The sequence below is a fragment of the Rhinatrema bivittatum genome, chromosome 1 (genome assembly GCF_901001135.1).
Source record: "Rhinatrema bivittatum chromosome 1, aRhiBiv1.1, whole genome shotgun sequence".
Lineage (NCBI taxonomy): Eukaryota > Metazoa > Chordata > Amphibia > Gymnophiona > Rhinatrematidae > Rhinatrema > Rhinatrema bivittatum.
This window is the reverse complement of record NC_042615.1, coordinates 570,442,343-570,468,445: the sequence shown is the minus strand read 5'-3', so window position 1 is coordinate 570,468,445 and position 26,103 is coordinate 570,442,343. Positions and strand designations below refer to the sequence as shown.

Genomic DNA, 26,103 nt, shown 5'->3' with positions numbered 1-26,103 from the left:
ATACTAATTGAGGTGGAATGCAGAAAGATTTCTGTGATGTAAAAAATTACTTTTAAAGCTCTAAACTGAAGTTTATCAAACTTATTCCACAGGTGGTCCAAGAAATTTTCTAAAGAAAAAAAAAGCTGAATAATTATATCACTGTGTTACCTACAATAGATTTGTAGTTACTTAAAAGCAATGTGCATATATTTAACTTGTGCTTTATCGTATTACACAACAAAACCCCCAAAACAAATTCTTGGAGAAAAAGGAAAAAAGCACTTGGACTTTCAAACAAAACAACATAAAACTAATTTTTCAATTTATATAAAATCAATTTATTTATTACAGATATGTTAAAACAATAATGTTTTCAATTATTTTTATATAAAACCAACCATGTTTAATATTCCCTTGTAATAATATATTAATTGTCACTTGATACAAATACCTTGACAATAACCATATAAACCTCTACCCAACTGTTAATAACCCTCAACACTATTCTACTTCTAAGCTCAATCTCTCCCTGAAATACAATATATTTCCAATCATCTGATGTTAATCGCTGTTGGTCTTCTATATCAAAGAAATACCACACTACATTGAATTGCTTATATATACATTCACATGGTAGTGCTACTCGCTATCAACTGATTCCGTGAGACCGGTAGATGCCGCCATGAGGGCGGCCAGGTACTCGTAGAAAAGTGAGAGTGGTGAAGGACGACCGGGATAATTCTGAAATAAATTATGCGTTGAAATGCTTACCCCGAGTTGACCAGGAAGGCTGACGGTGAAGGTGTTAGCTGTGAGCTTTAAGCCCTGATCCCTCTTGAGTATTAAAAAGTTTCTTTTCTCAAAGATAGAAGTGATATTTGTAAGGTGTTTAAGCCTTTGGCATATATAAAGTAACCTTGGCGAAACTTTCCTATCGACAAGTCACAAAGTTGAAGAATGATCGAGTCAGTGAACACTAGGGTTCAGAAAAGAGTATTTCAAAATAGTAAACAGAGAGCCGTGAGGCTACAATGAACCCCGTGCTCTTTCTGACCCACTCCTTTTTGTTCAGAATCAAGTGATGGGAGCAATTTATTCACTGGTGTTTGGTCTCTTCGAGTCAATTCCCCTGAAGAAGTCAGGAAGGCGAAACAAGGGCCTTGTTGGGACTGAAGAAAATAATATAAACGGAAAACACCACAGATGAGGGATTAACAAATGCATTTTGTACATCTACATGTTATAGTACTGATTATAAATAATAGTTAATATATCAAGCTATAGTAGTGTTGAAGGGTTACAGTAGCACTACCATGTGAATGTATATATAAGCAATTCAATGTAGTGTGGTATTTCTTTGATATAGAAGACCAACAGCGATTAACATCAGATGATTGGAAATATATTGTATTTCAGGGAGAGATTGAGCTTAGAAGTAGAATAGTGTTGAGGGTTAACAGTTGAGTAGAGGTTTATATGGTTATTGTCAAGGTATTTGTATCAAGTGACAATTAATATATTATTACAAGGGAATATTAAACATGGTTGGTTTTATATAAAAATAATTGAAAACATTGTTTTAACATATCTGTAATAAATAAATTGATCTTATATAAATTGAAAAATTAGTTTTATGTTGTTTTGTTTGAAAGTTCAAGTGCTTTTTTCCTTTTTCTCCAAGAATTTGTTTTGGGGGTTTTATTGTGTGTGTGTGTATATATATACACACACATATATTCTGGATATATAATGGAATATATATATGCTTTGTTTTTCACTTTTGCTTCATCTTTCATACTCAGCCTATGAGTTTCTCTGTCAACACTTGCTAATATCTCAGGAAATAAAAATCCACAAAACTGTTATTTGAAGGCTAAGCATAATGTTTCACACCTCTAGGATCTCTCTTGTGAGGCAGGTCCCTTGGGTCTTTAGCCTGAAAAGGTTATGGACACCAAAGAGCTCTCCTTGATGCACCTTTGATCCTTGTACAGCCGCAAAATATCGTTTGGCATTCTCACTTCCAACCACCACACAGTGCAGTTGCTAAAAGACAAAAAAAGCAAGAAGTTTCAGAAGTATCTGCTCCAACAATGTGTCAGAAATTCCTGGCATCTGTAGTATATACATAGCTTTAGTCAAAGCAGGCAGAAATTCCTCCGGGAGGATATTTGTTAAAATTTCCCTGGCAGATATTACCCTTGTGGTGTAATATTATTTGGCCTAATTTCTGTGGACTGAACGGGGGACAAGAAGGGGGATTATATGCAAATAAAAACATAAAACAATAATAATAATATCAACATCATTGTTTTAAATGATTCTTTAAACTTGACTGATTTACTTTTAATGGGTATGATGGTCACAGGCACCATAAAGTTTTATCAGTCATATCATTTCATGGCATTTTCTAATACACAAGGACTACAGTGTCATGAAGACAAAAATATGGTAGTACTGGCATCCATAAAAAGTAATATGTCTACCATAGTTTTTAAATTTCTACTTAGTTAATAAGCGATTAAGCTTCGTAGAAATGTCTTCTTCCAATTGTATTTTTATAAAACTTTAGTTCCAGCAGGTTCTTATGGTTGTACAAAGTTCACTGGATCTCAATGTTGGCTGGCAGAAACAGTCATCTTTCTCAGAAAGAATGCCCTTAGATATCATGATGAAAACTTCATGATGATAGGCAGACATTTAGTTTATTGAGCAACACTTCTATAAATAAGGTCTAATGTAGCCAGAAGAAAACAAAACATTTTATTGCTAAAGTGGCAGACCAAAATAACAAAAAATCAATCAGAAACATATCTTATTTCCATTAGGTTTTCTCCCTCCAGTAAATAATGCCAAGATGTAAAAGAAGGTTTCCAGTGTTCATGCAACCAAACAGGATACTGACCTGCTAATCAGGTTTGACAGACATACCTAATTCACCTCTACCTTGTTTATAAAAAGGTGCATGCCCACATTACTAACGAAAGTTGAGCCGCACACAAATTTTTCATGACTGGTTTGAAGTAGAGGTGCTGCCGCCCATTGTATATAAGAGGTCCAAAGGAGTTTTCAAACGCCGCATTGTAAAAATGGTTCCTCTACCTCTAGGACCAATGGATCTCTATAGGAGTCTAAATTCTTAATTGGTCAGTAATAAGGGGCAAATTTTTAAAGGGGTCTAGCTAGCAAAGATCAAAACCAAACTTAAGAGCAGGGATAGTTAGCTTAAATTTTGTCACCTATCCCTGTGCCCTTATACCAGCTATATTAAATCTATATGAATTTTCCGCCACAATTTACCTGGCTAGGTTGTGGCTGAAAATTTTAGCTAGTTAAAGCAGGCACTGAAGAATTTTTGAAAACAGGCCCTTAGGGGTTTGTTTGCTTTTTTGCAAGTTCCCGATATTTATCACACTTTGTTGTTATTAGGAAATTCCTTTTCATATTGCTAAGTTATCTCTTGCCCTCTATTATTGTCTACCTAAATGATAGTTGTCATAGCCACTAAGTGATACCAGGCTGAAGCAAAAACATATGTCCGATCCCCTTTTACTTCTTTTTCTGACAAGACAGCGCTCCATCAAGCATTCCCAGTTAACCTACAAGACATCACCACATGTAACACACAAAGATGAAAGAATGCAGTGGAGCATAAAACACAATTCGTAAGTATCCTTTAGATTTTCCTGCCAAAGGCTCCTGAATAGTGGCATAGGATCTGTTTTTGGATGAGACTTCCTTACTTAATAGAACTTTGTAGAGCTTTCTGCTTTTGTAGGGAGCAGGGCAACTCAAACTCCAAATAATTCTCCTCTAAATCTTTGAAGCAATCCCTAGTAGAGAAATGCACATCCACCATCTGCTGGAGACAGAGAATACTGGTGGGCTGATGTCACGGCAGGACTATATGTACTGTGATGTCAGCTTGCTCCATCTCTTGGTAGTGGTGCATAACCCACTAGTCCTGAATCCATCTATCCACATGCTAGGAAAGTAGAATACTTTCTTTATTTTGAAAATCTCTCTGTGGCTGATGTTATGCTGTCACTGGTGCTTGCCTCTTCTAGGGAGTAGAAAAAGGCTCAGAGGTCTCCATGCCCTTGTCCTTTGGTTCCGGGAGGGGTGTCTTCTGTTCAAGTTTTAAACAGTCCCAATCTCAAAACAGAATAAGCTTTTGACTTCAAAAATCCCAGGCTGAGTAGTGCTGTCACTAGTGCCTGCCTCCCCTAGGGAATAAAGGGATGGTTCACTGGTCTTCAGCCCCTGGTCCCTTGAAAGGAGACCAGGGGCTGGTCTCCTTTCCCCAGAATGAAAATCCCAAAAGGAATCTGGCAAAAATCTCTCTCTCTCTCTTCCAAATTTAGGCAGGGCTTCTCCTGGGGAAAAATCTTCAATTGGGCAGATGGCCCAGCTTAAAAAGGGGGACCAAAATTAATGTAAAATGACCACACCGTTCTTACTGATTACCTCACTAAATACAACCAATCACAGCCTTCCAGGTTGGGAGGGACTAAGAAGAAATGAAAAAGATAAAGATCTAGGGCCATCACACATGCAACACTTAAGACCTATATTTTAGTAGTTAGATATTTATTTATTTAGATTTTTTATAGTCTGCTTTTCAGCACTTCAAAGCATACATCAAAGCAGATAATGTTCAGGTACTATAGGTATTGCCCTGTCCACACAGGGCTTACAAGAAGCAACTGTGGGATTTGAACCCTGGTTTCCCTGGGTCATAGGCTGCTGCTCTAACCACTAGACGACTACTCCACTCCTGTAATGAGCAGGTGAAAATTGGCACATAGAATTCAGAAAAGTCTTGTTCACAGGCACAATGACAACGGCATTAAAGTAAAAGTACCTCAGGAATGCCCACCCACCCCCCTATATATTAAATAGTTGCACACACCTGTCAAGGAAACGACCTGTAAACAGTAAATGAAAATGCCCTGAACTACCTAAAAATTTAATTAGGCTAATCCTGAAGGGAAAAGCAGATTTTATCTGAACAAAGGAACTTAGGCATGCTAAAAGCTGATATCCTTATTACCTTTCTATTACTAAGAAATGTTTATGTCTATCCCATTACTTTATTGTCCTCATTGTAAAATGTTTTACCTTAACCCTATTAACATTAAAAAAATAAAAAATAAAATACTTTTCAATCAGATCTACCCTCAGTGCTTCAAGCACTTTTAATGTGAACCTCTGGCAGAAAAACTAATTAGAATGAAATGCATCAGCAAAATTCTTTCAGGGAGTGACATTTATTTAACACTATTTGATTATTCACATTTCAGTAATCACATCTAAGTGGGATGCAATAAAATAATCACACACACACATACCATAAAATACAAACAAAAATAATATATTATAAATAAATCACCTATACCCAATCTTAAAATGCAGTGTCCCTCAATACAATACAGATCTATTGACTCATTCGTAAAAAACACTCTTCAACCAAGAGACTTCATGTAAATGCTTGAGCAAAGCCTTTTTTTCCTAAAATGAAGATAACTGTGTTCGATCCAATGGAATTAAATTCCAAAGATTCAGATAAAACCGGCAAACATCATACACATTAAATGAGCTATTTGCAAATGCGGATCTATCAACAGCATTTGCTGAGATGAACGCAACATTCTAGAATATTCATATTATCTCAAAAGATCAGATAAATATTTTGAAATCCCCAAATGTAAAAACCTACAAGCCAGTGGTAACACTTTAAATTTAAATTTAGTCTCAATAGAAATCAATGTAAGTCCCATAACATAAGAGAAATATAATCATTTTCTTTACTACCTACAAGAAGTCTTACTGCTTTATTTTGTATAAGCTGTAGGCTTTTCAAACTAGTTGCTGGAAGTCCTTGGTATAAAGTGTTACAATAATCCAGCTGATTAGTAACTGAAGTATGGATTAAAGTAGCCAGATCTTTCCTATTTACAGATGCAATTCATATTTTCCATAAGCACATTATAGTGCAATGCATCCAGAGAAAGCACAGTTGCTTACCTGTATCAGGTGTTCTCCTAGGACAGCAGGATGTTAGTTCTCACATGACATCATCTGATGGAAACCGGCACGGAAAACTTTTGTCAAAGTTTCTAGAAGCTCTCACCAGCACATTGAGCATGCCCAACATGCCACTATCCGCGCATCCACTGGAGGTCATACTTCAATTTCTCATAACATAGAAAAAAAAACACGAGCAAAAAAATAAAACAACAAACCGGAAGGAGAATCCAACTCCGTGGGGAGGTGGGTGGGATTCCTGAGGACTAACATCCTGCTGTCCTAGGGGAACACCTGTTACAGGGTAAGCAACTGCACTTTCTCCTAGGACAAGCAGGATGGTATTCCTCAAATGTGGGTGAATACCAAGTTCCAGGCTGTCCCCAGTAGCAGGAAAGACCAACAGTTACCAAACAAAGTGCCAACGGGCACAGCAACAACTGCGGTGCTGTTGGTCAACAGGGGACTGCCTGGCTCCCACTAGGGCACTAGGCAGGAAGAGTTGGGTTCAGGTCTGGAACAAATTACGCAGGATGGATTGCCCAAAGGCATTGTCCTGACGCCTATTTTTGTCCAGGCCATCCTTGTCCTCAAGCCCATCCTTGTCCAGAGAACTCCACGTTGTAGCTCGGCAAATTTTGATGATGGGGACTGCTTGCAGATGAGCCACCAACATCGCCATGGCCCACACAGAGTGAGCTTTAACTCTGGTGGCCAGCGGAAGACTTGCCTGCGCATAGCAGAAGGCAATGCAATCTGCCAGCCAGTTGGATATCGTCTGTTTACCCACAGCCACTCCCATCCTGTTCATATCGAAGGACACAGAGAGCTAAGTGGACTGCCTGTGACTGGCTGTGAGATCTAAATAGAAAGCCAAGGCCCTATTGCAGTCCAGAGTATGAAGAGCCCGTTCCCCTGGGTGGGAATGAGGCCTAGGAAAGGTGGTGGGTATAATGATGGACTGATTAAGGTGGAAATTGGTCACAACTTTAAGCAGAAACTTAGGGTGCGTACACAAGACCACACGATCGCGAAAAAACCTCATATACAGCGGGTACGTAACCAAGGCCTGAAGCTCAATAATCCTGCAAGCCAAAGTAATCGCCACCAGGAATATAACTTTCCAGGCGAGGAACTTCATGTCACAGGAATGTAGCGGCTCAAAGGGAGGACGCGAGAAGCACGCCAGGACAATGTTGAGGTCCCAGGACGCAACAGGAGGCCGAAGAGGGGGCCTCAGCTGGAGCAGGCCCCTCATAAAGTGACCTACTAGAGGCTGCACCGATATGCATGTACCAGAGACACCTCAATGGTACGTACTCACAGAGCTGAGATGGAGCCTGACTTAGCTGGTTTGAAGCCCAGACTCGGAAAGGTGCCACAAGTAGTCCAGAAGCTGGGGAAGGGGGTGTGTGAATGGATCCAAGCCATGCCCCGCACACCAGACGGAGAATCTTTTCCACTTCAAACTGTAGGACTTCCTGGTGGAAGGTTTCCTGGAAGCCACCAGTACCTGGGAGACAGTGTCCGAGACGGCCAAAGGCTGAAGGACTAAGCGCTCAACATCCAAGCCATTAGGGCCAACACCCGGAGGTTCGGATGGCAGATGGGTGCCCTGATTCTGATTGATCAGATCAGGCGCCATCCCCAGCCAAAAGGGGGCCCTGACAGACAGGTCTTGCAGGAGAGGAAACCAGATCTGTCGGGGCCAAAAGGGCACCATGAGGATTATGGTCCCTCTGTCCTGTTGAAGCTTCAGTAGTATCTTCAAGAGGAGTGCGATGCGGTGGAACGCATACAGCAGACTTCTCCCCCAGTGGAGGAAGAAGGCATCGCAGGCCAGATGTCCACCCTCCAATGACAGGGAGCAGAACCTGCTCACCTTGTGATTGTGTGGGGAAGTGAAGAGGTTCACATCTGGCATACCCAGATAGAATCATATACAAGTCCATTACCTCTATCTACAAAGCTATCCATCAATACTCTCTGCTTAACCTACAAATCCCATTCAGAAAACATACCTCCTCCTGACTCGTGTTTATAATTAAGGTATCTGATTCACTCCCTTACATATTATATATGTAGGCACTTCGTTCATTGATGTTGGTCATATGTAATTCCTCTGTCACTGTAATTTATGTTTTTCAAGTTTGTCCTCTTTTTATTAATGTTTTATAAATGTATTTATATGTTACATTTTTTATTGTGATTGGTATTAATTTTTGCATTTTTATGATTTCTTATGTATTTATGTTTTATTGATTTTATATATAGGTTTATTTTTAGCCCCTGAGGCAGCCACTTAATGTGGCGAAATTCAGCCAGAGTCGGGCATCTCTAAATATATATTACACGTCTCCACTATTAAAGATTTGGAAAAGACTTTTTTGGCATCCATTTCTTTGTTGTTTCCATACCCAGATAGAATCCACATCTGGCATACCCAGATAGAATCATATATAAGTCCATTACCTCTATCTACAAAGCTATCCATCAATACTCTCCGCTTAACCTACAAATCCCATTCAGAAAACATACCTCCTCCAGACCCATCAGAGAGTCCTACAGAGAATCTCTACAGGTACCACACCCCAAAACCTCTCAGCATATAACTTTCAGAGACAGGGCATTCTCCACAGCAGGACCACCTCTATGGAACTCCATTCCACCGGATCTGCGACAGGAACCCTGCCTTCCAACATTCAGGAAAAGACTCAAAACGTGGTTATTTAAGAAAGCCTTTCCAGACCCGAACTGAACCTTAACTCACCATTAACCGACTCTCAGACCTTACCTTAACATGATAAACAATATAATTACTTAGTAAATACCATAAATTTGTAAATTTGTTCTGTTAATTTCCTATCGACTTTTCACTGCTCCCAGTTGTGTATTTCCCTGTTTTATTGTAACTGCAACGTTTTCGTTCCGCACCTGTTAATGTTCTTATTGTAACTTCGTTTTACACCCCTTTGTTAATTGTAAACTGGCATGATGTGATACCTATCGCGAATACCGGTATAGAAAAACACAAAATAAATAAATAAAATAAATAAATACCCCACCGATGAAACAGCTCGGCTGCTACCTCTGGGTTGAGGGACCACTCGTTTGGCTGAAAGGAGCGACTCATCCGGTCTGCCAGCACGTTCAGAGTTGCAGGCAGGTAAATCGCCCGCAGCGACATCCCCTGTGAGAGGGCCAGATCCACACCTGCATCGCCTCATGACAGAGGAAGAATGAGCCCATGCCTTCCTGTTTGTTCATATACCTCATCACCACCTGGTTCTCTGTCTGGATCAGGTCTCTGAATGCTCATAAGGCGTAACGGATCACCCGAAGCTCCACAAAGTTTATTTGGCAGCGGGCTTTGTGAGTGGTCCAGAGACCTTGTGTGTGGATGCCATCCAAGTAGGCTCCCCAGCCCTGAGGAGAGGCATTGGTGGTGAGGATCACCTGAGGCGGATCAGTTTGGAAAGGAACACCCTGCTCCAAATTAGAGAGGTTTTCAAACCAAGACAGAGATGCCCGCAGAGGCTCCGTGACTGCAACACAAGTCTTGAGGTCTTGAAAGGCCTGTAGCCACTGTGACCGCAAGGTCCATTGAGCCCCCCACATGCACAAATGGCGAGAGTTGACATGAACAGAAGCTGCCATGTGGCCCAACAAATGGAGCAGAAGGCAGGGAGTAACCTGCCGGCTGCTGCGGACGAAAGTCGCTAGCGAGGTGAGGGCAAGAGTCCGATCACGGGCCAGAAACACTTTTGCCTGTGCCTTGTCTAGTCTGGCTCCTGTGAAGTCCAGCTGAGGAGAAGGGCAGAGATGAGACTTTGGGTAGTTGATCACGAACCCCAAGGCTTGTAGAGTCCACACTGTCAGGACTAAAGCACTCAGTGCCCCTGTGCGGGAATCACTCTTGACTAACTAGTCTTCTAGGAACGGGAAGACATGCACCGCCTGACGCCTGAGATACTTAGCTACCACCGCTAGGCATTTGATGAATACGCGAGGGGCTGAGGCCAACTCAAAAGGCAGCACCTTGTACTGATAGTGAGCCTTCCCCACCATGAAGCAGAGGTATTTTCTGTGGCCAGGGAAAATGGCTATGTGAGAGTGAGCTTCCTTGAGATCGAGGGAGCAGAAGTAGTCTCCTCTTTTGAGGAAGGGAATCAGCGTACCCAGAGAGACCATCTTGAATTTTTCTCTTGAGAGAAACTTGTTCAATGCCCTGAGGTCAAGGATGGGGTGCAAGCCACCGTTCCTTTTCGGAATCAGGAAATACCTCGAATAGAACCATCAGCCCTGCTGGGGGCGAGGGACCGACTCTACAACGCCTGCTGCCAGAAGAGTGGAGAGTTCCATTTGACGTATGACCTGCTGGGCGGGCGAACCCCACGATGGACATGGGGAAGAGGTCCCAGGGAGTCGACTAAAGTTGAGATGGTACCCCTGACAAATAATGGTAAGGACCCATTGGTTTGAAGTGACATCCTCCCAGCGATGGGCGAAGCCAATGAGCCTACCTCCCACTGGGAGATCTGGCGTCAGGGGTGCACTTGACTGACTCATGCATCCTTGCCGCCAGTGAAAAGCCTGTAGCTGGGGCACTGGTTGAGGCAACCCCTGGAGCTAGTGTGTGGCATGTGAGCCCAAGAGGCTAGAGCAGAGCTTTCCAAACTGTGTGTCGGGACACGTTAGTGTGTCGCCTGCAGTGTGCAGGTGTGTCGCGCAAGCCCGGGCCACATAGCCGCTCCCCTCCAGAGAGTCACTTTTTTTTTTTTTCAGTTTGTGGGTTACTTATTATTGGGCGATTTTTGCTGTCAATCGTGTTTTTTTGGGGCTTTGTGGGTGGGACTTGAGCCCAGCTGTCCCTGTCATTGGCTGCTGCTGCTGATGAGGCCTGGCCACGCGGAGAACTGACTGCAAGCAGCAGTGTTTGGTGATCATGGAAGGTGTTATGCACCATGGCAGGCTTGAACCCAGAAGGGAGTGAAGCACTTAACTGGCAACAATCAAAAAGAAAGGGTACATGAGTGTGGGGGGCAAGACATGTGCTTTGGGGGGGGGGGGGGGAAGAGATGAGTGTGTGGGGGCCAGACATGTGCTTGGGGGGGGGGGGAAGAGATGAGTGTGTGGGGGCCAGACATGTGCTTGGGGGTAGAGAAAGATGAGTGTGTGGGGGACAGACATCTGCTTGGGCTTGTTTTTTTGGAAAATAGTGCTTGTTTTTTCATGAAACACTGGCAACAATCAAAAAGAAGAGGTACATGAGTGTGGGGGCCAGACGTGCTGAGGGGGGGGGGGAGATATAAATGTATGGGGGCCAGACATGTGCTTGGGGGGAGAGAGATGAGTATGTGGGGACAGACATGTGCTTGGGCTTGTTTTTTTGAAAATAGTGCTTGCTTTTTCATGAAACAGTGGCAACAATCAAAAAGAAGAGGTACATGAATGTGGGGGCCAGACGTGCTTGGGGGGGGGAGAGAGATGAGTGTGTGGGTGAGCCATGTGCTTGGGGGGGGAGAAATGAGTGTGTGGGGGACTGTGTGCTTGAGGAGAGAGATGAGTGTGTGGGGGACAGACATGTGCTTGGGGGGAGAGAGATGAGTATGTGGGGGACAGACAATTTGTTTTATTATTGTTACTCAAATTATAACAATAACATTAATCTTGGAATATTATATATTTTTAATATAAATGAAAGGTTTTCATGAGATAGGTTGTGTCATAAAACATTTTATTTATGTATATATTTAAGGAAACATACATAAATTGTCAAAATACATTTCGTTCGTTTAACCTTTACCCTCTGGTTTGCTAGTGGATTGAATTACTGTGTCGTGAAATTATGTTTGTCTAAAAAGTGTGTCACCAACATGAAAAGTTTGGAAAGCTCTGGGCTAGAGGATAATACTTCCTCTGCCTAGAGAAGAGATTCCGGGATCCCGGCCTGAAAACTTCCTGGCCGAGGACAGGATGTTAAAAATACTAGCGGAGAGCTGTTTAAGAGTGTCATAATGGACCTTCAAGTGTACTGTGTCCCAGACTTTATCTCCAAAGAGGTTGTCACCTGTGCAGGGGAGGTCAGCCAGCTTCTCCAGTACATCTGGGTGGAGGTCAGCTCTGAACCAGGCCATCCTATGGGCGCTGATGCCTACCATGGCTATGCGGGCTGCCGCTTCAAAGACATCGCAGATGGATCGCACTTCACACTTGTCAGTTTCCAAACCCAGCAGGATGATGGCCGAGAGCGCCTCCTGTTGCTGCTGAGGTAGACCCTCTGCGAGGTGCTGGACCTGCTTCCAGAGATTCTGGTTGTACTGAGTCATGTATAGTTGGTACGCAGCAATACAGGTGACTAGCATAGCGCCCTAGAAGACCTTCCTGCCCAGGGCATCAAGTTCCCCATGTTCACACCCGGGGGGGGGGGGGGGGGGGAGGGCAGAAGCATGGGTACAGGAGTACCTGGCTTTCTTCAAAGTGGACTCCACAACCACTGACTGGTGGGGGAGGTGCCGCTTCTCGAACCCATGCTTGCTGCACCAAATAGGTGGCATCTGCCTTCCTATTGACAGGGAAGATAGAGATCGATTGCTTCCATATCTGAAAGAGGAGGTCCTTTAAGATATCATGGACGGAAATCGCCACGATCTCCTTAGGAGCGTCGACGAACTGGAGTAGTTCCAGGATCTTGTGTCACGCATCCTCCTCCATGAGCAATTGGAAGGGAATAGCCTCAGCCATGGCTCTGACAAACCCCGCAAATGTCAGATCTTTGGGGGGCCACCAAGGCCTTTCCTCGGGCGGAGAGGGCTCCAAGAGGGGGATCGTCCGAGTAGTCTGAGAAAGACTCCATGGAATCATCCCCTCCCAAGGGTTATAAAGCCCTTCCTCTTCACTAGAGCCAGTGCAACGGGGCGAGGCCCGTGTGGGATATCAGTCCTGGGTTCAAATGGCTTTGATGGCCTTGAGGGCACTGCGGGAATCGATGGCTCCCCTGGCATCGAGGGGGCCGGAGGCCACAATAGGCAGGAGGGACCCGGTAAGGGCTCGGGGAACAGAGGCCTTGGGAATACGGCACCAGCTGTATCTTCCTCCTCGGACGACCCGATGATCAGGATCTCTCTGGTAGGGGGCATCTGTGGCCGTTGGGGGACCAAAGGCCCCTCGGGCACTGGTTGTGTTGGTAGGGTGCCTAAATGGACATCCAGATGCTCCAGCAGGGGTGCTAGAATCGATGCTAAGAATGCAATCCGATTTTAAGGTATTTAAAAGAAATCTGAAAACCTGGTTATTTAACAGAGCTTGTAGAGCAGTGGTTCTCAACTCTGCCCTGGGGACCCTCCCAGCCAGTCGGGTTTTCATGATATCCACAATGAATATGCATGAGAGAAAATTTGCATGTTATGGAGGCAGTGTATGCAAATTTTCTCTCATGCATATTCATTGTGGATATCATGAAAACCCGACTGGCTGGAGGGGTCCCCAGGACAGGGTTGAGAACCACTGTTGTAGAGGATCTGGCTGAATCATGTTTCTAATCTTATTCTTTTATCTTATTTTACCATTATTTATTCTATCTCTGATAACTAATTATTTTTAGGTAACTTTGTAAAAATGTAGTTTTGCTTCTTTATTCTTATGTATTTATATTTTATACTGTAATGATGTATTTATTTTCTTAGTCATGTAAATCATTGAGATGGTTTTACTAAACGACGGTCTAGAAAACCTGTTAAATAAATAAATAAATAAATAAATAAATGGTGGAGGCTTGAGCACTGGCATGAGAGCTGGTGGAGCGGGCGGCTTGATGCTCTGAAGCACCCTGAGCACTGTGGTCTGAACTCTGTGTCCAGCTCCTCCTGAAAGTCCGGTGAGGCCAGGACTGAGGGAGGGGGGTGAGGCATCATTGGCTATTCCTCAGGTCTCTGAGATGGCATGGTGCCTGGCACCAACATCGATGGGGAACGCCTGGGACTCCTGGGTGCATCAGAGGATGGGACCTTCTATGGCCGGGGTCGCTTCGGTGGCGGTATGACCGCCACAAGAACCGCGCTGGAACCAGAACCATGAGCCAACAGTAACCGGTGGCGATGTTTGCGGGATCTCCCACGATGCTTGGCTCGGTCTTTCCCCGGTGCCGAGGAGGCAGACCCCAATGTCTGGGATACCGGTGGGATCATGAAGGATCTGTCACCATCCCCGCGATCCTTAGAAGAAATGAAGAGAAGAACAGCAAGAGGCAGCATATCAAGGGACTTCCTGCGACCTCTCGGTGTTGAGGGTCCTCTCACAGGAGTGGATGCAGCAGACTTGGATGAACCGAAAAGTCTCTCCATCTTTTCAAGACGTGCTCAACGGCCTTTAGGGGTCATCTGGTCACACAGACGACACCCATGGACGTCGTGTGACGCCCCCAGGCAGAAGATGCAAACCTCATGCGGATCCATGATGAACATGGTCCACAGGCACTGGGGGCACCGACGAAAACCGGCCGCCATAAAATCTACCTGGCGTGTGGTGAATGACTGGCGGTCGCCGCGAGGTAAGGAGTTGGAAATCGACCGCAAGAGTGAAAAAACAGTAATTTAACCTACCACGCAGAGGAGGCACCGACCGCAAAGGGGTACCCAACAATGGAAAAACGGGAAAACACGATACTTTCGAGAAAATAAGAAAAAAAGTGGAGCTCCACAAACCGTAAGGCAACTGCACTGCGGAAAAGAAGAAACTGAAGGGGGACCTCATATGGACGCGTGGATAGTGGCAAACTGGGCATGTTCAGTGTGCTGGTCAAAGCTTCTAGAAACTTGACACAAGTTTTCCATGCTGGGCTCCATTGGATGTCGTCACCCACATGTGAGGACTACCATCCTGCTTGTCTTACGAGAATACCTGAGAGAGTTGACTATCTAGACTAACCCCATGACTCATTACTACTTTTTTAGGATTTACACTTTGCTCCAAAAGGAATGTGTATGTGGGGGGTGGGGGCCATAATCAATAGTCTATTACCTACTAATCCAGAGAGTCTTGGATTTGGTAGAATTTATTTAGAACTTCTGTTCCTCTAACCACATAGAAACCACCTCTAGACATGTATTCAAATTAGAGACTGCAAGAATTTGATAGACATTCACATAATTACCTGGATGTCATCTCATATAACTGACAATCTAGACTATAATTCTAGATAATGTTGGCTAAAGGGACCATATAAATAGCGAACAAGCCCAGGGACAAGACCGATCCCTGAGTTATTCCATATCTCAATAGGCAAGGAGTTGCATAATGGCAGGCCCAGCCAACAATTTGTAATTGGTTTGTCATAAATGACTGCAACCAGTCAAGTTGTTTCAGTCGATTTAAAAGCAGATTGTGGTCCGAGATGTTGAATGCAGAGGGCAAGTCCAATAGTATCATGAGGGAGTCTTTGTCCCTGTCCATATGCATTCTAACATTAGTAACCAAATCCTGCAGTACTGTTTTAGCCTCATGGCCAGGACAAAACCCAAGATTCGTGAAAGAAAAAAACCTCTATTTCACCAAAAAATTCCATAACCTTTTGTCTAATATCTTCCCTAAAAAAAGGAAGATTTGAGACCAGGTGGTAGCATTAAATTATTCCAGGATCCAATTCTCCCCTTTTTTTAAATATCAGTCTTATTATAACTGTTTTTAATTATGGTGGCACTCCCTTCTGAGGTAAAGAAGCATTTATCAGATGTGCTAGAAACAATATTTTCTGGCACATTTTAACAGCTCTCAAGGGTAATGGATTTAAGTGGCAAACTGTTGCTTGAATTGCAACTAAAATCTTTTCTACTTCCACTTTGGTCCCTCAAGATGATCAGAAGCACATAAAATAGAGATGGCACTCAAATTATTAGAACTTAAATCAGCTTATCACCCTCTGACAAATCTACAGAACTCAAATGCAGATCAAGTGAGGGAAAGCTTATATTATATTATATTCTGCTATTGTTTTCTTTGCTATGTTTTTGTGCAAATTGTATCATGATGGTGAACTTGTACATGTATCTGTGCCTTGTTGAAATAAACAGTTATAAAAAAACGAACAAGAAACATTTTCATATCCCAAACATAGTAAAATTGTCTGTACCTTAAAACACGGTAATAGTTAATTCTCTCATTGTACAAACCAGTTATCTCAGGCAATTCGCTGCCCATGTCAACTATTTAGTAATATATTTCTTTTTTGCATCCCTTTCTGTCAATCTATAATTTCTGGCTTGAAGTCTGCATCTTTCTTTATTAACTACAGATTGCTCTCCGTGCCATTTACATTCTAATTGGCTCATCTGCCATTTCATTAGCTGCAGTCTATCATGAAACCAGCAGGTACTTTTTAACGAGGTGATCTGAAAGGTTTTAATGGGAACCATCTGATTTAATAAAGAGGTCAAGAAACTTTTCCGGGTTTTAACCTGTTGATCTAAAATTAGGCCCTCAAATTCAGGATCTATGTCATTCAACACACATCAACACATTGCCATTAAATCCTTCAATCCAATGTTCCTTAAGTTCCTTAAACTTACTGTCATTCTTCCAACATCTTGAGGCATCTAATCACTCTGCACTTTAAAGTTAATATCTGAATGGTCGGACCAGGGTACTGGGAGACTATCAACACAATCCAACTCAAGCCTCTTCTCATCTGATGTAAATACCAAATCCAAAGCATGGCCAGCAGTAAGTGTCACAATTTGTATAATTTGGGTAAAACCACAGTTTATCATAAGATCACTTGATTATTTTGTGCTATTTTGATCTACAGAGCTGGCTGTGTTTTCTTGGTCTGCTGTTTTTAGCTATTATATATGTTATGTTGTTTGCTGCCTAGAGCCCTGGCACAGACAGCCTATAAACACCATAAGTAAATAAATAATGAATACATACAATCTTTTAGTTTCCCTAAAAGTGAGGAGTCTACATGAATATTAAAATCACCCAATAGTAGGCAGTTTGCTGCTACTGTTTCAATAATCAATGCTGCTAATTCCTCCAAAGAGGAATTCTCAGAGAATGGTGGCCTGCAGATTAATTATATGTTTAAAAGCATCTTTCCTGGGAGGATTAATATTGAATCAGAAGACAAAACTCTCAGATCATTAGGTACCATAACAAAAGCATCCTGATATATAATTACTATACTTCACCCCTTTTTTTGAACCTACATTTTTGATTAAAAAAAAATATCCTACTGGGAGAGATTCAAAGCATCCCCTTCCTCTATCCAAATTTCTGAAATGCAGTATATTTGAATTGCATGTTCCCTAATGACATCATGAATAATTTGGACTTTATTTTTTATTAATCTGGCATTAACCAACCCCACCTGAACTGGGTAGGTAAAGTCTAAATTCCTACTAAGGGTCTTATGTGCACTTTGAATGGACACTGATATTATAAATGAAAGAACTACCTTTACAATTATAGAAAATAAAATTCTATCATTTACAATTCAGATACTAACTACTATATAGATACTTAAACAGGAATGCATGCCTATACTGCTTCGGGCCGGGGGAAACAGCTGGGCTCGCGCGATCGGCGCCTCTCCCATCGGGGAAGGAGCCCTCCCCGCGCCGAACTCCATCGAGGGACATGGGGTCCTGCTCGGCCTCCAGGCCCGCCCCAGAACATTCCCTCCGAGACTGCACGTCACTTCCTGCGACGGACCCTCCAGCCCTTTAATTCAGGGCTTGCTCCTCCGGTGCTTCCTCTTCGTCCCCTGTTTCGGGCTGGGGGACACAGCTGGGCTCACGCGATCGGCGCCTCTCCCATCAGGGAAGGAGCCCCCCTCCTCCCCAAACTCCATCGAGGGACACGGGGTCCTGCTCGGACTCCAGGCCCGCCCCAGACCGTTCCCTCCGAGACTGCACGTCACTTCATGCGACGGACCCTCCAGCCCTTTAATTCAGGGCTTGCTCCTCCGGCTCGGTGCGCCAGGCGTCGCGCACACGAAGGAGCACGACCAAAGGGGCCTGCCCCTTGGTGCAACCCCTGAAGTGCACTCACACCCCCACCCCCTTCCCCCTGTATCTCCCCGGCACCCATGGTTGCACCCATCCCTCCCTCAGCCAGCCCCCCTTACCCCTCGCTCCTCTTGCCCACCCCAAGACTAGATACTTGCAGCTAGGGTTGGATTCTATTGTGTTTGATTGCCTTACTATGCTGGAGTCTCACTGATCTGCTTCACCTCGCCTAGCCCCCCACCTCGGCGAGCATTTCAAATTTCTCCATCTCGCGCATCCGATTTTTGCTTACTCAGTTGTAGACTTTTCGCTTATTATTTGCCTGATAGCTCTGTTATCTGTTGTCTATTTAGCTCTGTTATTCATCTATATAGTTGCTGTCTCGCACCCCTGCAGATTTTCTGCACCGTCCCCTCCGCCCCTACCTTCAGCTCCACCTTCTGAAATGTGCCGCCTAACTATACCCAAGTTACACCACCCCCTCCCTGCGTAAAACTCTCCCAGCACACCCACATCCTTCCCTCTATCGCAAATCCTTAGTGCCCATTATGATCTCACACCTCACACAATTTCTAGGCCTAGCTACCCTAGCCATCTCCTTATTCAATGCGCAATCCATCCTAAAAAAAAGCCCCCATCCTCCATGACCTGCTCACGGACTCCAGTCCCGATATCTGTGCTATCACTGAGTCCTGGCTAAAGGATACAGATCATGTCTTCATTAACCAGCTACCTCTACAGACCTATGACATCTTTTCCATCCCAAGACCTAAAAAAAAGAGGTGGAGGGCTAATCCTGGCTGCCAGAAAACATCTCAACCTCAAACTCCAAACCTCCATTCCCCCCCCCCCCCCCCCCGACTAGAAATTGGGCTATTTAAATCCAACACTTTGCAGGTCTGCCTCATTTATGCCCCCCAGGCCTTCTCGAACATGACCCTTCCCCCATCATCGAATACATTGCAGACAATCGTAAGCCAGACACCCCTACAGTTATGCTCGGAGATTTCAATCTCCATGTGGACGTCTGCTCTGCCACACCTGCCTGCGAAATCCTTCTTGACACCCTCAAGGCCCTGGGCTTCAGACAGCTCATTTCGGAGCCAACACATAAAGCAGCTCATACCCTTGACCTCCTTTTCGTCAACTCCCACATAATAGCACCTAACACCCCTGTAGCCACCCCTATCCTCTGGTCCGACCACTTCCTCATCAACGCCCACCTCACTACCAATACCCCATCCCCAGCATCATAAACACAGAGTAAGACTATCTCTTTCCGCAAACCTTGTTCCTCTGAGGACCTTACTCTAGCATTTGACAAAGTAGCCAAGAACCTTGACCTTACCAATCCAGATGCTGCCCTACTTTCCTGAAACAAAATCACCACTACTGTAGCCGATGAAATCTGCCCCATAATCCATAAAGAAATACCCCTTTCACGAACTGAAAGAAAACCATGGTATACTACTGAACTAAAACAGATAAAACACGACCTCAGATCTAAAGAACGCACCTGGCGTAGACAACCCTCCCCCACACACAAAGCAGCTTACAAACACACACTGCACATCTACCGACATGCCACTCTCCAAGCCAAGCGAGATTTCTTTTCATCTAAAATTCATGATTATCAACTCAACTCAAATGCCCTATTCTCATATGTAGCAGATCTCACAAATCTCCCCCCCCCCCCCATGGAGAAAATGCCAATGATAAATGCGAAGAACTAGCAAAGTACTTCCAGAATAAAAATCGCCAACATCCTCCTTCGCTTCCCCACCAAGCCTTCACCCACCTCTCCGCTCCCTAATAACAACAGAAGCAACTTTGGGTCCCTCGACCTCACAACTACCTTGGAGATTGAAACCATCTACTCATATCTCAGACACAATCCCCTCGAAAACCCTCCCCTCCATCCCAACTACTATTGCAAAACCCATAGTTGACATAATCAACTGCTCCCTTACATGTGGTAAAGTCCCAGACCCCCCTCAAACTTGCTGTCATCAAGCCCCTCCTTAAAAAACCTACACTCGACCCTACTGACCCAGCAAACTATTGGCCTATTTCCAACCTGCCTTTCATCTCCAAAATCCTTGAAAAGGTAGTTAACATCCAACTTACTGACTTTCTAGAAGACCATGGTTTCCTACACCCATCTCAATTTGGCTTCCGTAAAGGTCACAATACAGAGAATCTCTTACTAGCAATTACAGACACCATCCTCAAAGGCATGGATCAAGGTAAATCATACCTCCTTGCCCTCCTCGATATCTCGGCAGCCTTCGATACTGTCAACCACCAAATCCTCATCTCCCGTCTGGCAGAGAAAGGTCTCTCCGACACAGCACTATCTTGGTTTTCCTCTTATCTCACCCATAGAAAATATTTAGTAAAAACTGATAAGTCTGAATCTTCGCACAGTCCCCTCACACAGGGTGTTCCCCAAGGATCCTCCCTATCCTCCACCCTATTCAACATTTATCTTTTGCCACTCTGCCACCTGCTCTCTGACCTAGGCCTGAAATCTTTTCTATATGCTGATGATGTGCAAATTCTCATCCCTATTCAAAAAACCCTCAAGGAATCCCTGCAATTCTGGGGTTCTTGCCTTGTTTCTATCAATTCCTTATTATCCAACCTCCACCTTGCACTAAATGCATCAAAAACAGAAATCCTCATCATCTCTAACCAAACGGTCCACATTACACACTCCACCTCCCTTAACTCTGCCATAGCCCTTACCCCTCTGCATTCATTAAGAGACCTAGGCATCTCCCTAGATCAACACCTCAATTTCAAACCCTACATAAAGTCTCTTCTAAAGGGGGACTTCTACAAACAACATCCTCAAAAAGCTTAAGCCCCTCCTCCACGCCCAGGATTTCCGCTTAGTTCTGCAGACAACCATTCTTTCGAAACTGGATTACTGGAACTCCCTTCTCCTAGGCCTCCCATCCTCCACTATTAAACCCCTACAAATCCTGCAGAACTCTACGGCGAGAATCATAACCAATACCCGGAAAAGGGACCACATCACCCCTATACTCAAGGATCTGCACTGGCTACCCATCCTCTTCCGCATTCAATACTAAACACTTACTATCCTACACAACACGCTTTACAAAAATAATCTCCCCTGGCTCGAGCAAATGCCACGTTTCCGTTCCTCTAACCGCCCCACCAGAACTTCCCTTGCAGGCACCCTCCACACCCCATCCCTCAAAACTGCACACCTTACCCTTACCAGAGAAAGAGCCTTCACCATTGCTGGCCCTTCCCGGCCCTTCCCTCTGGAACTCCCTTCCCTCTGATCTCTGTCTTGAACCTTCCTTAAATAATTTCAAAAAACGTATCAAGACATGGCTCTTTAACCAGGCCTACCCTGATGCTAACCAAACCTAGCCAGTGCCCCTTTCTGCCTTTCAGAACTCACCTTGCATTTTGTATATATTTGTACCGCTAATCCAGTTATATTATGTTTGATGTGATGTTAGAAAGTTATTATGGTTTTCTCTCCACTCTCTCTTTATCTCTTCCTTTCTCTTTACTCGCTCCCTGCCCTCTTCTTCCCCTTTTCTCACCTGCTCCCCTCTCCCTGTTCAATGTAATTTTCCTTCTTTTTGTTAATTGTAAACCGGCGTGATGTGCTCTACGAATGTCGGTATATTAAAATTTCACAAATAAATAAATAAATAAATAAATCTATGTTTGTCAATACAAAACATAGGAGTATTCACCAAAAAACCTATTTTGCCAAGGTTCTGAAATTTTTTTTTTTTTTTTTTATTAACATAAATTGTATTTTCTAAGGGAAAGCCTCAAATAATTATGGAGGTAAATTTCATAGGAGTTACACATATAAATGTAACATACTATTGTAGCAATTTTCAAAAGCTATTTACTTGAGTAAAGTGCACTTTCGTGAGTAAATCCTATGGGCAATTCAATGGCATATATTGTAGCAATTTTCAAAAGCCCACTTACTTGAGTAAAGTGCATTTACATGTGTAAAACCAAATTTTAAGTGTGTAAATGCTTTTAAAATTAGGCCCTATATGTTTAGCTACTTTAAAACCCCATGATTATCAATATTAACTGCAATGTTATGTAAAAGGATTGTACTTTGTACCTTCATGCCCACATGATTCCTTTCAGTTTAATTGATTTAGAAATATTGATTTGGACTTTGCAGTAAAAAAGATTTTTTTCACCGTGACTGCAATTCAGGAGTATCCCACTCAAGAATTTTTAGAACAAAGTGTTATCCACCTGGTTTAATGGATCCCATCATTAGCAAACTTTAAAGAATTAGTACTGGATCAAATTTGGGGGGAACTGGAAGGGGAGGAATAGGATGGCTGCCTGAGCGGATGTCTCTTTCTGCTGCTCCGTTTTACTGATCTCTTTTTATTTTACCTTAGCAGCATTATGCCTCATAAAAGGAAAGGGAAAGTTCGGGTTTTCCCATCTGAACCCTGCATTCCCTCAGACCAGCGATCCATCTTTGAATATGCTGTCCCTACCCTGGATTTGAGAGCTTCAGGCCCCAGTGGCGTGGTGGAGAGAGGAGCTCCATTCTTGCCTGGGGAGGTGTCCTTGAGCCCTATGGACCCCCAACCACTGCTGCTGGCTTCTCCTCTGGGCGTCGCCGACACTGCTGAGGCGCCTGGTGATGACCTCTCTGAGCAGTTTCAGTCAGATGGATTTGCTGGCGTTCACTCACATCGGGTCCCAATTTCCTTCATTGCCTCACAGCCAGAGGCTCCCATGGAGAGAGGAGCAATTGGTGGACTTAGATCCCCGGTTTCATCGGAGAGGAGCAGTTGTGTGGCTGGAATTGGAGTTGAAGTGTTTTGGCCCCCTTTGGAGATTAAAAAACTGGCGGTGGTCACTCTTGAGTCCTTTTGGGACTTAATTGCAGGTATGTCTCTCACATTCAATGAACAGTCCCGGCACTCAGAGACTGTCTCTCAAAGGTTGGCAAAGGGAAGGAACTCTGAGGCATAGATGTCGAGTGTTTAGCCAATCCAGATAACCTTCCTTGAGCCAAGGTGCAGATCGGCATCTGGTATTAGCATATTTTTTTGCTCGTTCAGCCACCCAGGATATTAGTTGAATGGTTTGAGTCCAGAAAGCATGGCATTCTTGAGCAGTTAGGCGAGCTACTGGACAATCGACAATGAGAGGTAGTGGGAGTGGGACCTGCAGAGACTTCTCAAAAATGATCTCAAAAGGTGAAGAGCCAGTGGCACTACTTATGTGATTATTATGGGAGAATTCAGCCTAAAGTAGCAAGGAAGCCCAATCGTCCTGTCTTTTATTCATTTAAAATCGTAGGAAAGTTTTAAGACTCTGATTCATCCTTTCGATCTGTCCATTGCCTTAGGGGGGTGATAAGCTGTGGTAAAATCCAAAATGATGCCGAACTTACTGTGGAAGGCCTTCCAATAATGGGCTGTAAATTGAACTCTTGTGTTGGAGAGAATAAGTGATGGAAGTCTACGTAGGCAAAAAATGTGTTGTACAAAGAGTTGGGCCAGTTCTGGAGCTAAAGGAAGACTGGCAAGGGGTATAAAGTGAGCCATTTTGGAGAACCTGTTCACGATGACCGATATCACTGTGGAGCCATGTGAAAGGGGAAGGTCCACCACAAAGTCAGTGAATATATGACTCCAGCTGAGGCTGAAGCAACACACTACCAAGGAGGTAGTTGTTCATGGAACCTTGTTGCTGTGGGGAGATTGGCTCAGCCCTTTAGGTCCTCCCTAACAGCTGGTGGGACTAGGCTGGTTGAAGACTGGTCTAGAGCTTCACCTATATCAGCCCCTTTCTTCTTAGGTTGAGCCCTCGGGTTCCAGGGCCCAGCAGGCTTATGCGTGAGTGTAACAGGAGTTGGGAATGATGTAAGTCCCGGTTGTGGCTAGGGTCAGAGGCAGGCAGTAGACAAGGGTGGTTGAAGTCCAGGCTAAGGTCAGAAGCAGGTGGCTGGCAAGGATGGTCCAAATTCATGTAATGATCAAAAGCAGGTGGCTGACAAGGATGGTCAGAGTTCAAGCTAAGGTCAAGTCCAGTAGGCAGTCCGAGAGTAGGCAAGGAAGACACTAGGGAGGATGAAGACAACAGGACTGGAAAGGCAGGGAAAGCTCGATTTGGAGAGATGAGGCTGGCAGGACTTGGGGAGACAAGGCAGGCAGGGCTGGAACACTGGATCAGGAAGACAGAATCAGGAACGTAGGAATAGGAACACCGAAGCAAAAACTATCACTTTATGATGCAGGTGTCCTGTTGTAGAGGCATTGATCTGTTGCATGGCTGGGGATTAAATACCCAGCCATGTGACATCTCCCTATGCCTGCCGACATGGTTCCTGCTGTGGAGCCTTTGAATTTAGGCGTGTGTGGGAAGCATCACAGCGGTGCATCTACGTCACGAAGCAGAGAGGCTGTCGGCCTGAGGTGAATACACCAGCTCACAGGGACAGCCCGCGAGATGACAAACATAATCTTTTCTTTTATTAGTTTTAAATGTATCGTCTAGGAGGATCCAATATGGCTGCATGCTAAGGGATGTCGCTCCGTTGATTCCCCTCCTGCCCTTTATATCTTTGTTTCTTTAAAAAATTTTACTTTCTTTAATATGGGCAAGAGGAAGGGCAAGGCTAAAGTGTACCCAGAAATATCTGAAAGTCCGTCTTAAACTGTCCCACTGGACAAACATGCTTTCTGGAGCCAAGATCTTTTTGGCTCCATCGAGGCATCTTTGGGCGGCTTGTCGAGCAGTGGTCTGTCACCAGCTGCCCCAGACCTTGATTTATCTTTAACTCCGGAGCAGCATAGAGTCCCTCCACAACCCGCCCCCCACCCCCCCCCCACCCCAAGAGTAGCGCTGACATGATTGTTTTGCTCCCATCGCGCTTGGATAACATCACTCAGCCAACTGCTTCAGCGTCAGGAGGTGTCAGAATGGAGGAGATAAATCACAGAGCTGAAGGCTGGTCTGTCGAGGGAGCTGACATTTTGCCTGCTTCTTCCTCTTCAGCTTTAACCATGGCTGGGACGATTCTCAAAGACATAACATTTACACCTATGATTACGCCTCCTAACATCACCTTAGACATAATCTGGGAAGCCATAGCAAATCTTTCTAATCAATTTTCCAAGTTTGTGTTACATTAACTTAAGTTATCCAAATCATTTCAAGTCTCTCACTCTCAGCTGCTTGAAATTAAATCACAAGTAGACTCTTGTGAGACTAAGGAGGTAGCCTTGCAGAATTCTGTTGAAACAATCTTGGTTGGTCATCTGCATTTACAGAGTATTAGGATTATTAATTTTCCCAAAACAGTTTCACCACTCCAGTGGAAATGCTACACAGATGCTTTATAGAAGTTCTATCTATTAAGGAAAGCTTGCTTCCTCCTATCTCTAAAACCTACTATGTTCCTGAGAATCCAAGAACTGCCCAAATGAGGGATGCTCCTGCTGATGGTGGCTTATTAGATTCTTCTCATCTTTCTTCTTTTCTTGAAACGCTGATGGATGAAGCTGTTGTTTCTTCTGCTTTACTTGTTACCTTTGCCTTGGACTCTGATCAGGACTTTATTTTGAAATTGTTTTTCGTAAAAGAGATATTTCCTTCTTAGGGTTCAAGATTCGTATTTTTCCAGATTTGTCCAAAGTAACTCAGACTAAGAGGAAACGATTTTTGTTTATGCGACCAGCTGTCTTGAATATGGGGGCTTTCTTTTGCTTTATTTTCCTTGTAAATGTGTTATCAAGTTTCAAAGGGTAAAATATGTCTTCTTTGATCCCTCCCTGTTAAATGTTTTTCTTAATGATAGAGCTAGACAGGATATTTCACCCTCAACACCCAACCAGCAACCTCCGTGATCTACGGTGTCTTGAATATTTGAAGATTCTACCCCTTAGCATTGTTTGGTTGTTTTTCCTTATATATTTTTCTATATTTTTTTCATTGGTCCCTCTTCCCTTTTGTGGTCTGGCAGTGTACTAACTGAGATCTTATATTTCCTATTTTTTTTCTTACTATATTTTAATTTGATCTCTATTATACCTTTTCTTGTCAA

General features: G+C 43.9%; 1 protein-coding gene across 7 annotated transcripts in view; it reads right to left on the bottom strand.

Moving 5' to 3' along the window:
• ERCC6L2 (ERCC excision repair 6 like 2) overlaps positions 1-26,103 on the bottom strand; it is a 427,384-nt gene that overhangs the window by 170,470 nt on the left and 230,811 nt on the right. For 6 of the 7 annotated variants that reach the window (XM_029617631.1, XM_029617627.1, XM_029617610.1 and 3 more), the window contains one exon: positions 1,876-2,028. In XM_029617631.1, coding sequence (XP_029473491.1) covers positions 1,876-2,028 — 153 coding nt within the window. Of the gene's footprint in view, positions 1-1,869; positions 2,029-26,103 lie in introns of those variants that run through there. The other variant, XM_029617648.1, reaches the window with a different exon arrangement.